The following is a 17,747-nucleotide window of genomic DNA, read 5'->3' as shown; positions in this document are numbered from 1 at the left end:
TGTCTTCACGCACCCCCTTCCCTTCAGCCGCCCATCCCTGCCCCTCCCCAGCTCAGCCAGGCGCAGCTTCTCCTTGAAAACTCAGCCTTTCCTTCCCCCAAATGGTCACAGCTCTAATTACACATTTCCTTTCTGATCTGGTGCTGGACATGTGGCTTCTCCAGGAGGCTGAGCTGCAGGTCTCAGTCCGAGTCACATCCCAGCCGCAGAGCGGAGCCTGGCATGTGTGACGCTCAGGGCCTGGTGTGTGTGTGGTGTGTGCGCTGGTGTGTGTGCGGCCTGGGGCCTTGTATGTATGAGGATGTGGTGCACAGCCTGCAATGTGTGTGGCGGGGCGTGGACTGTGTGGTGGGCTCTGGGCTGTGTGTGGTGGGCTCTGGGCAGTGACTCCGTGTGTATGTGCTACCTCCCTCCCCATCATGTTCTTCCTGGTCTTTGCTGAACTGAAGATTTCCAGAGCCTCAGCATCCTGCTGGCCGGATCGTGTGCCCTGAGGAACCGCACTGCGGATCAAAAGGTCAGTCCTGAGACGCGGCCCTCGCTGTCTATGAGACGTGCCTCTGATTTCTTCTTTCTTCAGAGTGATCCTGTAACGACTGGCTGAGTAAACGGGATTTTGTGTGTGAAAACGTTTTAGGAGTGACAGGGCGATGTCGCTGCTATGAGAATGAAGCAGCTGTTAGGATACGTGTGCGGATGCACGTTTCGTCTGCTTTTACTGGGTGGTGTCGCTAACGATGTTGAAACCGCGTCCCTGCAGGTGCTGTGCTTGCTGGCCTCCCTCTTTGGCGGGAAGATTGCCGTGTTGGAGATCAACCCGGCCGCGCTGGTCACGGCTCAGCAGTGCCCCAGCATGGGGCAGAGCCTCTCGGTGCCAGCCAGGTAGAGTGTCCTCAAGTGTGGAGTGTGTGTGCGTGTTCACCAATAAGTGCCATCTGGATTTCTATGTTCAGAAATAAAGATTAGAAAACTCTGAGCTCTGGCTGGGCGCGGTGGCTCACGCCTATAATCCCAGCACTTTGGGAGGCCGAGGCGGGTGGATCATGAGGTCAGGAGATCGAGACCATCCTGGCTAACATGGTGAAACCCCATCTCTACTAAAAAATACAAAAAAACAGTTAGCCAGGCATGGTGGCAGGCGCCTGTAGTCCCAGCTAGTCGGGAGGCTGAGGCAGGAGAATGGCGGGAACCCGGGAGGTGGAGCTTGCAGTGAGCTGAGATCACGCCACTGCACTCCAGCCTGGGTGACAGAGCGAGACTCCATCTCAAAAAAAAAAGAAAGAAAGAAAACTCGGAGCTCTGCCAACGCTGTTTGGAAGAAAGTTTTTCGTGCTGTTGCTTCTATCTTGTTGAAAACGAAATAGTTGATAGTTTATTTTAATTGAAACACTATTTCATAATAGAATGTACATTATAAAACAGCACTTTTATTAAGAATATTTTTTTCCTACAAGGATAAGAATACACTTGACAGTTTTCGTTTTCAGATACTGTTATGTCCATAGCTGCATGAATTAGTCATTTGGAGCTGTCTTTAAAGTGTGTGTCACTGAGGCATTTCCATCGTATCGTCGTTTGCGCTCCTAGTTTCATGGGGCTTGTTTCTGTTTCAGCTCCTGTGTCCTACCGACCTCTCCACTGTATCTGGGAATTGCCAAGGAGAAGAGTACCAAGGCTGCTAGTGAACAGCGATGTGGTCAGTACAGGGTGCTGTGAGATCTAAGAATACAAGGCTGATGCGTTCTCATTGTGGTTAGGGCTGCTGCATTGCTTTGCAAATTCTTATGTTAAAATATGCATTCCGTACTTCCTTCCATCCTTCTGTCCTTCATGTCTCTGCCTCTCGTGCGTGTTCCATGTCCGCTGTGGTGGGGAACTTGCTGGGTGCTTCGCCTCCTGAACTGGCCATCACTCATGGGATTCAGCAACGTGCCCAAGACTGACCGCTGTTCCTCTGGTGCCCGTTGCAGTGGGGGTGCAGAGTGGACCTTCAACAATTATTGATTGTGAGAACATTTTTTCCCCTTTTTTCTCTGCTGAGGAATTTGAAAGCAGACCCCGAGCGTGTGATTGTACTCCTGCACACTTGAGTGTGCATTTCTGGAACATGTATGTTTTTACCTAGCCACCATGACGTTATATCAAAACCAGTCATTTTTTGGAACCTTGTATTAGCAAGGCCATAATAAATTATTCTTGATTGCCTCGACAATATTTCCTATTGGTTTGTTCTGAGCAGCAGCCAAACAAATCCACATGTTGCATCTTTCAAATATGTATAAATTAACTTTCACTTTAAGATGGTAAACGTCATTATGTTCCATTTCTTTCAAGGCTCACTGATAATTCTTTTTTCCCTTCAGTGACCAGTCTCACCCTTTAATTGGTCTTGTGAAACCTACTGGACCTCATTTGAAAAACGGAGGCATTCCCGCAACCGCCTTTCACCTTCTGCCTGGTAGCTGCCTGACTGCTGGGCCTCACCTCCCAGAAGGGCCATCTCCCCGGCCAGCGACCTGGCGACCCCACCCTTGGGCCTCTCCCCGGGCCGGGCTCGGCTAGGCTGGGCTAGGGTTCCTGCGTCAGTCCGTCCTCAGACATGGGCTGTGTCCTTCATGCTCCCACGCAGCCCTTGAGCTTGACTTCGGGGACTTCTGGCCTCTCCCTTCCCTACCAGACTCTTTGAAATCAGGCCTCGAACACCTTCTGTGCCATTCCTGGGTCTCACTGTGTGGTTCTGACCCGCCTTGCAGATCGGGGAGAGCTTTCAGGTGGAAGGCGGGGACTCAGAGCTGAGCCTGGGGCTGGAGCTGTTTGCTTGTTCGTCCTGCCATGGCGGTCCCTGCTGCTGGGGGTTTCCAGCAGGTCCCCCATTCCTCCACCCTGTTTCCATGAAAGACCCACTGTCGGTGTGAACTGCCCGTCTCCTGCCGGTTTATGCTCTGCTGCTGTCCCATCACCATGGGGACAGTTCTGAGAAATTGTGAGAATGAAGGCCTGGGGGAGGCGGCCAGGCTCAGCCAGCATTGCAGCCTCTGGGCCAAGCTGACTCCTCGGCTGGGAGTGGTCTCTGACCTCCTTCCTCCTCATTAAGTCATGGAACTTCTGCCTTGTAAGGAGGTGCTAATTATTCACCATTGAAAAGGCATCTTAAATTGCAAAAGACACTATAGCAGAGAAGACAACAGCAGGTGGGTGTGAAGATGGCTGAGAAGAGAATGCCCCTGGGCTGCTGCGGGCCTAATGCGGAGCTGGGAGCTGTCGCCTCCTCCTGGGCCATCCCAGCCTCCTCCTCCTGGGCCCTCCTGGGCCTTCTTGGCTCCTTCCTCCTGGGCCCTCCAGGCCTCCTCACGTGATCCCTCCCGGACTCCTCGTTCTCAGCCCCCCGAACCTCTTCATCTTCCTGGACCCCACAAGCCGCCTCACATGCTTTCCCCCCACCCCTCCTGGTCTCTCTTGGCCCTGTCAGTCTCACCTCCTACCATTCATCCTTAACAATTGACAGCAGCAGAAGTCAGAGAAATCTCCAGGTGGACACAGGCAGGTCCCCAGGGAAACCCGACCTCCAAACCAAAGACAGGTTCGCGTCTGAAAGCCAAACCACATGTCTCGGATGAATCCACAGACGGGATTGAGAACCTCTTTTCCTGTTTGGCGTGCTTTCCTCTGATTGGCCCCCACCCTTCACCTATTTTACATATTCCCACTCCTCCCTAATTGGTTTTTGACACTGCTGTGCCCATCTTTGAGTTGTACCTTTTTTTTTAACCTTTTTTGCATAGTCACAAACCAATCAACATGCACTCCCCCATTCTGAGTCCATAAAAGCCCCAAACTCAGCCACACTGGGGGACCACCTGACTGAGGGTAGGGGGCTGCCCTCTCCGGGTCCCCTCTCTGCTGAGAGCTGTCACTCAATAAAACTGTCCAGCTGGGTGCAGTGGCTCACGCCTGTAATCGCAGCACTTTGGGAGGCCGAGGCAGGCGGATCACGAGGTCAGGAGATTGAGACCATCCTGGCTAACACGCTGAAACCCCGTCTCTACTAAAAATACAAGAAAAATTAGCTGGGCATGGTTGGCGGGTGCCTGTAGTCCCAGCTACTCAGGAGGCTGAGGCAGGAGAATCGCTTGAACCCAGGAGGTGGAGGTTGCAGTGAGCTGAGATCGTGCCATTGCACTCTAGCCTGGGCAACAGGGCGAGACTCCGTCTCAAAAAATAAAAACAAAAAAAACTCTGCCCTGCTCACCCTTCAGTTGTCAGGCCAGGCAGGGGCATCACCAGCCTCGGGGGTCTCCAGCTGGCAAAGAGGCACCGAGAAGTCTTTCATCACAATGAATCTTCTCATATGTCTAATCTGGGGGCTGTTTATATGTAGAGTAATATTCTTTCTTAAGTGCGTTCTTTTCTGATTTGTCTTTTTCACTTCGTGTCTGTGAGATTTGCTTCAGTTGCTATACAGCGTTCTGTTGTCTGGATATACTGCGGTTTATGTACCCACGATTTATTCAGTATTAACAGACGTTTGGCTTGTCCCAGGCTGCTGTTGTGAGCAGTCTTTGCAGCACCCTGCTGTACCCTGGAGCCGGGAGGGCTGCCCTGATCTTCTGTGCGGGCAGCTGCTGGGCTCGGGGTTCCCCACATGGCAGGTCGATGGCAGACGATGGCAAGGGTCTTCCCAGGTGGTTGGCCAGAGGCTACTCCAGCAGCACACGCCGCCTCTCCTGCCCCGAGCTCTTGCCATGGCTGCATGTCGCTGGACGCTGGAATTTCTGCTTACCCAGTGTGAGACAAGAATAGCACTGGGTGGTCACAGGAGGACGGAAAACCCAGGCAACAGCGAAGACAGGAACGTGGCAAAGTAACCACAGGACGGCAGAAAACCCAAAGCGAGGGAGAGAGAAGGCGAACCCACCAGCGTGATGTGTCCTCTGTTCTCCCGGGAAAACCCGAGTAAGAGACAACGAGGCTGTGTTGGGGGTTACCTAAAAATCCCCTTCTTTCCCAGAATACCTGATGATGATCCCGCACTGTCACTAAAGAAACACCCGCAAAATGAACACAAACTCCTCTGTGCGCGCTTCCTTCTGAACGGGGCTCCTTCTCCTGAGCGAGCCTCCTTCTTCTGAGCGCCCCTCCTCCTCCTGAGCGCGCCTCCGTCTCCTGAACGCGCCTCCTTCTGCTGTGCGCGCCGCCTAACCCTGTGCGCGCCTCCTCCTGTGCGCGCCGCCTTCTCCTGTGCGCGCCTCCTCCTCCTGTGCGTGCCTCCTCCTGAGCTCGCCTGGCTTCTCACTTAGGCGTGTGCTTTCGCTTTGCAGCAAAAGCTGCTGCTTTTCGCATCTAAATTCTTGCTCTGAAGGTGCCAAGAACCTGGAAACCGGCTGGGAGTGGGGTCTCACCAGCCTTTGGAGACCCTCCTGAGCCGTCTGGCAACCAGTGACGATACAGAGGTGTCTTATGATTTCGTTTGCGTTTTCCTGGTTAAACATGAGGTGGTTATTGCTTGTGTTTAATCAGCTACGCTTTACTGTCATAAGCCTAATTTGCATTTATTATCTCTTCGCTATTATTTTGTACAGGATCTTTTGGATTCATGTTCTCGCGTAATTGATTTCTCAGGAACTTTCTGAGTTTGGTTTTGGTGTGCCAGCTCCACAGAATGAGCTAGGGAGAGCTTTCTCTGTTTCTATACCTGAATGGTTGGTGTAAAATTTTAAATTAGGTATATGATTGATTTTGAGTATAAAACCAGCCTTGTATGTCAGGGATAAATCCCATGATGTATACTCTTTTTGTTGTGTTGTTGAATTTGGTTTGCTAATATTTTATTGAGGAGTTTTGCATCAATTTTCATTAGAGAAGTGGGCCTTTAGTTTTTTGTTTGTTTCTGTTTTGTTTTTGTATTTGTTTTTTGGAACTGAATGAAGTGCACTGTGTTCTCTCAAAGGAGATTTGCGTTGCTTTCTAGGGGTTTGGGTGCACAAATCCACAGCTTCCGGCCTTTTAAGCCACTTGTCAAGGTCACTCTGACTGCAGGGCCAGCAGCCTGGGACCAGTACAGACCATCACGGCACAGGCTTCCTGGGCCAGTCGGAGAAGGTGAAGCTCGCATAGTGGCCAGGGACTTGGCCTTTCTGCCCTCACCTCCCTGAGGCCACACAAATCCTCAGCCTGTGTGGCTGGAGGTGCCGCCATCCACAGCTCACCTCAGTTTCAATATCTTCTCCTCATTTTCTTTCCCCTTTTTACAAAATGAAGCACATATTTCTTCTGGCTTTTGTGGCTTTTCTCTGTGGGAGAGGCCATCTGAATACCTAACCAGTGTGTTACCCAGATAATGAAAGTTAGCATTCTCTTTTTAAATAGCAGTACCCTCAAAAAATTGAAAAAGTCCTATGTAGTAATGATGCTAATGAAGAATTGAAAGTGTTTATTAGGTAAATAATATGGTCTTGCACATTGTTTATGTGGTAAAGACTGATTTTTGTAGTCTTGTAAAAGACATTTTCTATTCATTTACTTTTTTCATTATAAGATATGTATAAAATAAAACTTGCCATTTTAACCATTTTTAGGTGTATGGTTCAGTGGCATTCCATACCCTCACATTGTTGTGCAATGTAAAAAAGCCTTTTTGAACCATTTGCTTAATTAATAACAAAGGAATTTATATGTATATGTACATTTCTAGTAAAAAATTTTTGGAAACCTTGACTAACCAATATTAATTAAAATGGCTAATAGTTGGAATCATACTAGACTGTTCAGATGGTTTTCCAAGGTTCTGACTGTTTCCATGGAAAGAAACTCCCCTATGAGAGTGGGCTCCATGCTGAGTGGCGAGCAGTGCCTCCTGCGTGTCCAACCCACGGGGTCCGCTCGTCTTGTCTGCCGCCATGGACGGCTGCGCATTTGGGAAGTGAGATCTGTGCACAAAATCTGTCGTGAAGGAGACACGAGTCTCCTGATTTCACCTTTAAAACTTACCATGTTTGTTTCTTTAGCTTTTCTTCTTATATACGCTTCATTTAGATCACTCCTTAAAAGTGCAATTTTTAAACTTTTTGTCAACAAGGGTCATCTCGTTTCAGACTAGCGTATGTGATGTACTGTGGTTCGCAACTAACGATAGCATTTAGAGTTTAGAACAAAACCTTCAGTAAGAACAATTATATAAATAGTTTTAATACAGAGATAACTTTTCTGTAGCAAGAAAGTGATTAAATTTTAACATGATGATGTTTTGGGTGTAGTTTAGAAAATATTCCCATGGAAAATTAATGGATATGTTTCATTTACAGTAATGCTATAATCCCCAAATTTGCCTACCTCTACTTACAACACTTACCCTTGTGGTAAGTTCACGTGATGTCAGAGTTTTTGTCAACTGGTAGTGCTATGCAAAATGTAAAATAGGCTAGGCCGGGCATAGTGGCTCACGCCTGTAATCCCAGCATTTTGGGAGGCTGCGGCGGGTGGATCACGAGGTCAGGCGTTCAAGACCATCCTGACCAACATGGTGAAACCCCCTCTCTATTAAAAATACAAAAATTAGCCAGGCGTGGTGGCGTGTGCCTGTAATCCCAGCTACTCAGGAGGCTGAGGCAGGAGAATTACTTGAACATGGGAGGTGGAGGTTGCAGTGAGCCGAGCTTGCACCACTGCAGTCCAGCCTTAGCGATAGAGTGAGACTCTGTCTCAACAACAACAACAAAACAACAACAACAACAACAAAACAACCAACTTGGGCTATTTTCTTATCCTTTTAATCCCTTGATTTAATCTTTTGCTGATGATGGTTGGTGTGACTTCAGATATGAAACCTCTTAAATTTATGGTCAGAAATTCATTCTGTTTGTGTGAATGTTTCTGTTTTGAAGAGACTCTGTTCTTCTCATGTCCATCATGAGATGCTAATTTTAAGTGTCTGTTTCTTCTTTAAAATTGCCTTTCCACAGCTGCACGGAACGTCATGAAGGACCAACGCCTGGTTTTCCATAGTAAAGTTAGGTCGTCTGGTTATGCGTCAGCACCACAGTGAGTGAACTCATGTCAATGAGAGACAGAAATGCACCTGCGTCACAGATGCGGGATTTTAACACAAATAGGGACACACATACATCCCCGAGGGCCACAGTATGGAGAGAGGACATAGCAATAGAAACAGAAGTTAAAATGTGGTGGGTTGGACCCCAGCATGCCAGTTAGCAGCAGCTGCAGCAGCAAGCGTTTCCTGAGCATTCACCATGTGCTGGGCCTCAGAGCAGTCCTCCGAGTCCTTTTCTGATAATGTGGTGGTCCCGGGAGGTGAGGGGAAGCTGGTGGGGTGTGGGGCTGGGAGAGCATGACGATGCTGTAAACAAACGTGGCCCATCAAGGCCGGACACAGTGCTCTTCTTAGAACACAGCTCTGCCGTAACATCAGAGCACGATAACAGAGTGCATTTAGGCCCTGAGTCCCTGAGTTGGCAAGACTGCTCAAAGGCAAGGAGATACAAAGCAGCTGAGAAACCACGGGGAGGCCTTGAGATTCCCTAAACCTTCAGGAGCCCACTCCTCAAAGGCAAATGTGACTTTTCTGAAGAAAATGCAGACATATCCCCCGCCTCCTACCTCACCTCTTGACTTTTTATGTCTCTTAACATAGCGGCCAAAATGGCTCTGTTACCTGGAGTCCCTGTCCGCAGCGCACACGCTTGTCTCCCTGGTTGGCACTCACCTCTACCAAGCTCCCGTCTTCATGTGCCCCTGGCCACTCCCCCACTCCCACCCCACCCCCTGGCATTGCTGTGCTCCAGGCAGAAATCCCAGGCCACTCTGTGTAAAGACAGCCTCCAACCCTCCAAGCTCTTCTGTGCCCCTGGCCACTCCCCAACTCCCACCCCTCCCAGTGGTACTGCTGTGCTCCAGGCGGAAATCCCAGGCCACTCTGTGTAAACACATCTTCCAACCCTCTAAGCTCTTCCCTGCTCTGCTTGTTCTCTGGCTTGAACAATGGTGACTGTGTCTTATTATCTGTTCTTTAAACCCCTGTGCCTGGGACAGCACTCAGCACCCTGGACCCTCTCATAAGGCACTTTTGGAGGGATGGATGGATGGAGAGATGGACAGAAGGGGATGGAGGGATGAGAGATGGATGCGTGTGTGCATGGATGGTGGGGATGGAGGGATGGAGGGATGAGAGATGGATGAGTGGGTGGGTGGATGGAGGGGATGGAGCGGTGCAGAGATGAGAGATGGATGAGTGGGTGGATGGATGGTGGGGATGGAGGGATAAGAGATGGATGAGTGGGAGCATGGATGGAGGGGATGGAGGGATGGGGAGATGAGCAATGGATGAATGGGTGCATGGATGGAGGGGATGAAGGAATGGAGGGATGAGAGATGGATGAGTAGGTAGATGGAGGGGGATGGAGGGATGGAGAGACGAGGGATGGATGAGTGGGTGGATAGATGAGGGGAAAGAGGGATGGAGAGATGAGAGATGGATGAGTGGGTGGATAGATGAGGGGATGGAGGGATGGAGGGATGACGGATGAGTGGGTGGACAGATGGAGGGGATGGAGGGATGCAGAGATGAGGGATGGATGAGTCGGTGCGTGGATGGTGGGAGATGGAGGGATGGAGAGATGAGAGATGGATAAGTAGAGGGATGGATGGAGGGATGGAGAGGGGTGGAGTTGAGAGATGGATGAGTGAGTGGATGGATGGAGGGGAAGGAGGGATGCAGAGATGAGAGATGGATGAGTAGATGGAGGTGATGGAGGGATGGGGAGATGAGGGATGGATGTGTGGGTGGATGGATGGAGGGGGAATGGAGGGATGGAGGGATGAGAGATGAATGCATGGGTGCATGGATGGTGGGGGATGGAGGGATGCAGAGGTGAGGGATGGCTGCATGGGTGGCTGGATGAAGGGGATGGAGGGATGGAGAGATGAGGGATGGTTGTATGGGTGAATGGATGGAGGGGGGATGGAGGGATGAGAGATGAGATATGGATGAGTGGCTCAATTGATGGAGGGGGGATGGATGGAGAGAGATGAGAGATGGATGTGTGAGGGATGGATGGCGAGAGATGAGAGATGGATGTGTGCGTGGATGGATGGAGGGGATGGAGGAATGGAGGGAGGGTTGGAGGGATGAGTGAATGGATGGGTGATGGTTGGATGGATGAATTCTGCTCCAGTAGCATCTGCAGCTTTGTATGGATTCCCCAGTTCTGCCATATTAAGGCATGTCATCAGTGTCAGGCTTTGTGTGGGAGCCCCGGGGGATGAGGGGTTGATAGACATTGGTGGCCCTGAGTGCCAACCTGGGGCTTTGGACTTAAAGGAAAAGCCAAGCATCAGGGTCCTATTCCAGGATTTTAAAGGAGTCACAGGACAATGTGTAGCAGGGCGACATCTCTGAGGTAGCGTGAGAGACACAGGAGGGGAGGAGGTGACTTAAGGGCTGGAGGACAGGTGGGAGGGGCCTGAAAGCATTTATGCAGACGTCTATATCTATGTATATAATTTTTTTCACTGTAAAATATAAATCTCTTAAGAACCTTAGACCTCTTAATATTTGAGAGTGATATTAGAGTTTTCTTTCCACAGTGTGACTATGTTTTCACCAAAGACCAACATCAAGAGTGAGTCGAAAGGATCTTCAAGGAGCAGGAGCAGCTGCGCACGGTGTGTGATGTAGCGTGCATTCCAAGTACATTTGAAATAACCTAGACCTTTCCAATACTTTAACTGGTTCTTTTCCAAACAGATATAAAACCTTATATGTGTACATGTGTTTACATACATATGTACACAGATATGTATATCTATATTATTTATATATCTTTTTAGCCAAATTTCTTTCCTGTTAATTTTTCAGACATGGTCTGTTCTTACCACCTTAACAATTTTGAAATAATAAATTTTTGTTAAAATTTAGTTTAGAAAACGCCGTAGCCGATGCTCCTCCCTGTCATGCAGGTGGATTGGGTGAAAATGTTGGGGCCGTTGTAGTGCCAGGTGCTTATTCTGAGTGGGCGTGGCCCACGCCATTGGGGAGGGCACCTGTCCACGGGACTGGCTCCACACTGGCTGTGGCTCTGACTGTGGGCATGTCCTGCATACACCTGGGCCCCTTGTGACTGGACAGGGAAGAGCTTGGGGGACATCTAGGGTCCCTCCCAGTCCTAGATTTAAGATTACATTGTCCGAGGAGAGATATGGGCTACTGCACTTAAAACTCATTTTAACATACATGGGTCTACTTTGCAATCACTGCATTACAGAGCGCCAATATTGATTTTGCCCGCATTCACTGCCTTTTTCTGCAGCCTTGCTGCTGTCCTGCCACGTTCTGCTTGATATTATGCACGTGCTTGCAGCAAAATGCATCCAGGCCTTATGCAGGTGAAATGTGGCATCCGAGTTCCGTTCAGCTCTGATTATTTTGGTAATTTTTTCTGTGAGGGCCCCACTGTCCAGACAGAGCACGCTGGCTCTTCTGCATTTGGCTCTCTTGGGCCTTCTGCTGGGAGCTGCTGGGTAGCAGTGGTGGCGAGGCCCCAGATGCCACCCAGGGCTTGGGCGTGTGCACGGAAGGCATCTGTAGATGATTTGAGTGATTAGCATTACAACGCCACCCACAGCGGCATGAGACTGGAAAGTGAAATTCATTTTCTCTTAGTGAGAACCCTCACCCCCAGATCGTCACAGTACTCACATCAGTTTATATGAAACACAGCAAATCCTTGCTGTTTTATATGTAAAATATGTGTCTTTTTCGGCAATGTGGAATGTAAGTCTATTTAAAAGAGTTATTTCCTGATTTTGAATATAAGAGTCTAAATATAGACATATAGATAAATATTCAAGTTTACTGGAATACGATTATACATGTAGATGGGGGGAAGCCCACTTCGTTTCTTGTTTATGTTTTACTTCTAATCTCACTGTGAATGTCTCCCGATCACCGTTACCTGTGGCCTTCCCTCAGGGAGGCATACCCCGTGGAGTGCGCTGTGCCCACCAAGCCCGGCCCCCAGGTCGCTGCCGCCCCCACCTGCACACGTGTATGCTGCATCCAGTACTCAGGTGCGCCACGTCCTGCGGGAGCTGGGTAGCATTTCATTGTAAGAGTCTTTGATTCTGCCCACTGTAAACATTTTTCTATTGTATCATAATTGTAAATATATTTTTAAAAACCTTGGTTACTTGAAGTTGCATGGCATGGTTTGTGTCTGGATGAAAACGGAGACTGCGTCTCACTCGACTGTAGTGAGGGTGATCTCCAGGCATCTCAGCCCTGCGTGGGCACAGACACTGGCACTCACTCACTAGCGGCGAATTCGCTGTTCTGTGTCCAGCTCCTCCGGGGTTTGCTCTGTTTGTCTGACCCCTCCTACAGAAGTGTTAAGGTGGGAGGGCTTCGGCAGGCAAAGAAGCTAATGGAACAGTCACTGCTTCCCTCTGGAGACGCGGCCTCTGCTCATGGATGGGCTGGAGGCGCCAGGCTGGGGATGGCATCGTGCAGGCTGCGCACAGGATTCCTTCCTTACCGGACCCTCAGCCGGGACCTTTTCCTGCAGGGCTGAGTGTGTCTCGGCTTCCGTGACAGTTGCCCGATTCTCACGTGTGTCCTGATAATGCCTTCACCAGGCTTCTCTGGGACCTCAGCACTTTTTTCTAAATAGTGTTTGAAAGAAGGGAGGAGCAGCTTGTGAGAGTGCTCTTGACCTCTTGACCTCAGCTGGGTAGTTCCACCACCTGAACGCCTCTCAGAAGTGAGATTTCTTTGCAGGCAAGCTGTGCCCCTGCCTGGGGCTGGACACAAAAGTCCTATCTGGGCCGGTACCTTGCCCTACCCTCATGTCATCTGTCCAGAGGGTTGAGTCGCCTGAGGGTTACCATGTACCACTCCGCTAAATTCCCTTAATTTTATTATATAATTGTAGCCAAAGAAGTTTTAAAATCATTTTCGGAAATTAGATGTGTAGTATTATCAGTAAATGTCCTTCTGATCTTTGATAGACTGAACATTCCTTCAGTGTTATCTGCCCTCAAGTTTGAATATTGTGGGTGACATCTATCATTTCTTTCTTTTCTTTTTTTTTTTTTTTTTTGAGACAGAGACTCACTCTGTTGCCCAGGCTGGAGTGCAGTGGCACAATCTCAGCTCATTGCAATCTCCGCCTCCTGGGTTCAAGTGATTCTCCTGCCTCAGCATCACGCGTAGCTAGGATTACAGGTGTGCACCACCATGCCTGGCTAATTTTTGTATTTTTAGTAGAGATGGGGTTTCACCATGTTGGCCACGCTGGCCTCAAAACTCCTGACCTCCGGTGATCCACCTGCCTCAGCCTCCCAAAGTGCTGAGATTACAGGTGTGAGCCACCTCGCCCAGCTCTATCATTTATTTCTACCCTGTTTTCGGAAAATGTTTCAACATAACTGCTTAGCCGAATGTGCCTCTGGGCAATCTGCTGATTTGAGGCAGGCTCCGGGACCTTGTTTCAGGGGCCATTGGCATCCTGTCCTGGGTGCAGGGGCCTTTTGGGTGCAGCTTTTCCTGTTCACAACTTTGAACAGCAGCCTCACTCTCTCATCCTGCTGCTCATCTTGCTGTTCCTCTTCTGTTAAGGGAGGATGGCGAGGATGACAAAGGCAGCGCCTTACAAGGTGTTGGGTAGAGGATGTGAGAAAGGATTAGCACGGTCTGGCACCTGCAGACCCCCATGCTGATGTTAGTGTTTGTGTTTTAGAACCAGGTTAACTAGAAGTTCTACTCTTGCCTGTGGTCAATGTGACTCCTATGAATTAGGCTTTTCTACAGCATGACTCGTGTGAACTAGGATTTTCTATAGTGTGACTTCTGTGAACTAGGCTTTTCTACAGTGTGACCCTGTGAACTAGGCTTTTCTATAGTGTGACTCCTGTGAACTAGGCTTTTCTACAGTGTGAGTCGTATGAACTAGGATTTCCTACAGTGTGACTCCTGTGAACTAGGATTTTCTACAGTGTGACCCTGTGAACTAGGCTTTTCTACAGTGTGACTCCTGTGAACTAGGCTTTTCTACAGTGTGACTTCTGTGAACTAGGCTTTTCTACAGTGTGACCCTGTGAACTAGGCTTTTCTACAGTGTGACTCATATGAACTAGGATTTTCTACAGTGTGACCCTGTGAACTAGGATTTTCTACAGTGTGACACTGTGAACTAGGATTTTCTACAGTGTGACTCATATGAACTAGGCTTTTCTACAGTGTGACTCCTGTGAACTAGGATTTTCTACAGTGTGACTCCTGTGAACTAGGCTTTTCCATATTGTGACTCCTGAGAACTAGGATTTTCTATAATGTGACTCCTGTGAACTAGGATTTTCTACAGTGTGACCCTGTGAACTAGGCTTTTCTACAGTGAGACTCATACGAACTAGGATTTTCTACAGCGTGACTCCTGTGAACTAGGCTTTTCTGTAGTGTGACTCCTGTGAACTAGGCTTTTCTACAGTGGGACTCCTGCGAACTAGGCTTTTCTACAGCGTGACTCGTGTGAACTAGGAATTTCTACAGTGTGACTCGTATGAACTAGGATTTTCTACAGTATGACCCTGTGAACTAGGCTTTTCTACAGTGAGACTCATACGAACTAGGATTTTCTACAGTGTGACTCCTGTGAACTAGGCTTTTCTATAGTGTGACTCCTGTGAACTAGGCTTTTCTACAGTGTGACTCCTACGAATTAGGCTTTTCTACAGTGTGAGTCATATGAACTAGGATTTCCTACAGTGGGACTCCTGCGAACTAGGCTTTTCTACAGCATGACTCGTGTGAACTAGGATTTTCTACAGTGTGACTCGTATGAACTAGGATTTTCTACAGTGTGACTCATATGAACTAGGCTTTTCTACAGTGTGACTCCTGTGAACTAGGCTTTTCTACAGTGTGACTCCTGTGAACTAGGCTTTTCTACAGTGTGACTCCTGTGAACTAGGATTTTCGACAGTGTGACTCCTGTGAACTAGGATTTTCTACAGTGTGACTCGTATGAACTAAGATTTTCTACAGTGTGACTCATATGAACTAGACTTTTCTACAGTGTGACTCCTGTGAACTAGGCTTTTCGACAGTGTGACTCCTGTGAACTAGGGTTTTCTACAGTGTGACTCCTGTGAACTAGGCTTTTCTACAGTGTGACTCCTGTGAACTAGGCTTTTCTACAGTGTGACTCCTGTGAACTAGGCTTTTCGACAGTGTGAATCCTGTGAACTAGGATTTTCTACAGTGTGACCCTGTGAACTAGGATTTTCTAGTGTGACTCCTGTGAACTAGGCTTTTCTACAGTGTGACTCCTGTGAACTAGGCTTTTCTACAGTGTGACTCCTGTGAACTAGGCTTTTCTACAGTGTGACTCCTGTGAACTAGGCTTTTCTACAGTGTGACTCCTGTGAACTAGGCTTTTCTACAGTGTGACTCCTGTGAACTAGGGTTTTCTACAGTGTGACTCGTATGAACTAGGATTTTCTACAGTGTGACCCTGTGAACTAGGATTTTCTACAGTGTGACTCCTGTGAACTAGGGTTTTCTACAGTGTGACTCGTGTGAACTAGGGTTTTCTACAGTGTGACTCCTGTGAACTAGGCTTTTCTACAGCGTGACTCCTGTGAACTAGGCTTTTCGACAGTGTGACTCCTGTGAACTAGGATTTTCTACAGTGTGACTCGTATGAACTAGGCTTTTCTACAGTGTGACTTGTATGAACTGGGATTTTCTACAGTGTGACTCCTGTGAACTAGGCTTTTCTACAGTATGACTCCTATGAATTAGGCTTTTCTAAGAAGTCTTTTTTTAAAATTCTTTTAACAGGAGATGGGCAGTGGCTGGCCTGTGGGTTGGCCAACCATCTGTCACTCGTTTTTGATGCCAGCCTGACTGGGACACCTGCTGTGTTTTCAGGTAAAACATGTCTTAATTTCAGTCAGTATGAACTTAAGGATAGGTCTCACTTAGGTCCTGGTTATCAGTTGCTAAAGGACACTTTTATTTCCTTCAGGACATCAGCAAAACAAAGCCATGGCTTGAATTGGAGTCTAAACTAGATTCACTGAGATCTTAAACCGAACAGGGCAAACATAACTCATGAGAACAGCGTGGCAGCACTTTCGTGGCTGTTGCCCTGGAGGCCAAGAGCCATTCATTTGTAGAGTTTTAGGGGAGTGAAAGAAGTCAAATCCTAAATAATTGAAATATATTTAATTAATGTAATCAAAAGGCATACAGTTGAAATATATTTTGAAATTTAGTGGGGTTTGTACATAGACATTTTTATAAATGTAACAAAGCAAACAATTTTTTTTTTAAAAAAGTAGATCTGAGAGCAACAGTGTTAAAATTATGACCATTTCAACTCATAACTGGGACATATATTTGATTCCTAATTCTAATCCCATAAAACCTGCCAGCTCTTCATTAGGATCCTGATATGGCTTGCTTTAGAACTTACACTTGGTAGATATTTTAACAGAAGCACAGAAACAACACAAAATATCTCACTAGTCCTTCTGTTTTTATACAGGTTGAGCATCCGTAATCCAAAATTCTGAAATCCAAATACCCCCAAATCCAGAACACTTTGAGTGCCGACATAACATCAAGGAGATGCTCGTTGAAGCATCTCAGATTTCAGATTTTTGGATTAGGGTTGCTTACCTGCCATAATGCAAATATTCCAAAATCTGAAAAAATGGGAACTCCAAAACACCTCTAATCCCAAGCATTGCGAATATGGGACACACAGCCTGTCGCGTGACCACCCCAAGGGCAGTCATTAGGAAACTCGGAGGTGGGGCCTGGTGGGGCTGAGTTGGGGACAGAGACAGTGGGAACCAGGCCTAGGCAAGGCCACACCTGGGAGCAGATGAGCGCCCCCAGTGACTCCAGCCTCACACCCTCTGCTTGCTAACACCCAGGGCCAGGTCTAGGAGGCCCCCAAGGGCAGGCAGAGCCGGGCTCGGCTCCTGCATGAGCAAAGCTGCCGCCCCCTGCATGGTCTGGGTGGAGAACGGTTCTCTGGGCTTGGCCTGGATGCCACCCTTGCCCTTCGAGCCCCTTGCTCCTGGTCCCACCCCGTATCTATCCTGCAGCCTCAGAATCTTCACAGTGCACCTGGGAGCCCTGAGCCGGCCTCTTTCGTGGCTGAATAGTTGATATGAGTGGTTGTTCTGTTGACCGTGGGTGTTTCCCTGTGTATTTTATTGTTGGAAAAAGGGCTTCTCACTAAACTAAGAAAATGTAGTGGGTTTTCAAATTCATCTTTACAAAAACTTGCTCTGTTTCTGTGGGCGGGGGGGAAGGGCCACATTTAACCATCTCAACTGCACAAGCCACATCGTTTCACTTTGGGTGTGTAACGTTTAATAGTGGCATCGCTCAACGTTGAAAATATGACTGGTCTCTCAGCACCTGCCCAGAACACAGAAAAATGAGTGTCTTTATTTCCATTATGATCTGGGACAAATAAGTATAAATTCAAATTCTCTCCTGGAGAGTTCAGGGGCCTCTGAGCATACAGTCAGGTAGCACATCCCAGCTTGAAAACCACTGAGAGCAACCGTATTTAATTTAATAAAGGAGTAATGTGTTTCTGCTTTAGATTTTAGAATTTTTCCTATCAAAAATTGTGTCTAGTCCAAAGACAGGTACTTGAGTCCCAGGCCTTCCGCCGAGCATGTGCCTGGCACAGAGTAGATTCTCAGCGATACGG

The 17,747-nt window shown here is 48.2% G+C and overlaps 1 protein-coding gene across 35 annotated transcripts in view; it reads left to right on the top strand.

Annotated features, from left to right (window-relative positions):
- Positions 1-17,747, top strand: part of WDR27 (WD repeat domain 27) — a 247,248-nt gene that overhangs the window by 41,702 nt on the left and 187,799 nt on the right. For 31 of the 35 annotated variants that reach the window (XR_010158275.1, XR_010158287.1, XR_008548743.1 and 28 more), the window contains 7 exons: positions 450-517; positions 761-882; positions 1,614-1,696; positions 7,959-8,037; positions 10,600-10,677; positions 11,984-12,081; positions 15,851-15,940. Coding sequence is in view for 21 of the 35 variants with exons in the window: in XM_016956677.3 (XP_016812166.3) it covers positions 450-517; positions 761-882; positions 1,614-1,696; positions 7,959-8,037; positions 10,600-10,677; positions 11,984-12,081; positions 15,851-15,940 (618 nt within the window). In the remaining 14 variants the exon portion in view is untranslated. Of the gene's footprint in view, positions 1-449; positions 518-760; positions 883-1,613; positions 1,697-1,925; positions 2,215-7,958; positions 8,038-10,599; positions 10,678-11,983; positions 12,082-15,850; positions 15,941-17,747 lie in introns of those variants that run through there. The other 4 variants (XM_054686545.2, XM_063813696.1, XM_024357531.2 and 1 more) reach the window with 2 other exon arrangements.

This window comes from Pan troglodytes, chromosome 5 (assembly GCF_028858775.2).
Source record: "Pan troglodytes isolate AG18354 chromosome 5, NHGRI_mPanTro3-v2.0_pri, whole genome shotgun sequence".
Classification (NCBI taxonomy): domain Eukaryota; kingdom Metazoa; phylum Chordata; class Mammalia; order Primates; family Hominidae; genus Pan; species Pan troglodytes.
Note: the sequence above shows the minus strand (reverse complement) of the source record. Positions and strands in the feature narration are given on the sequence as shown.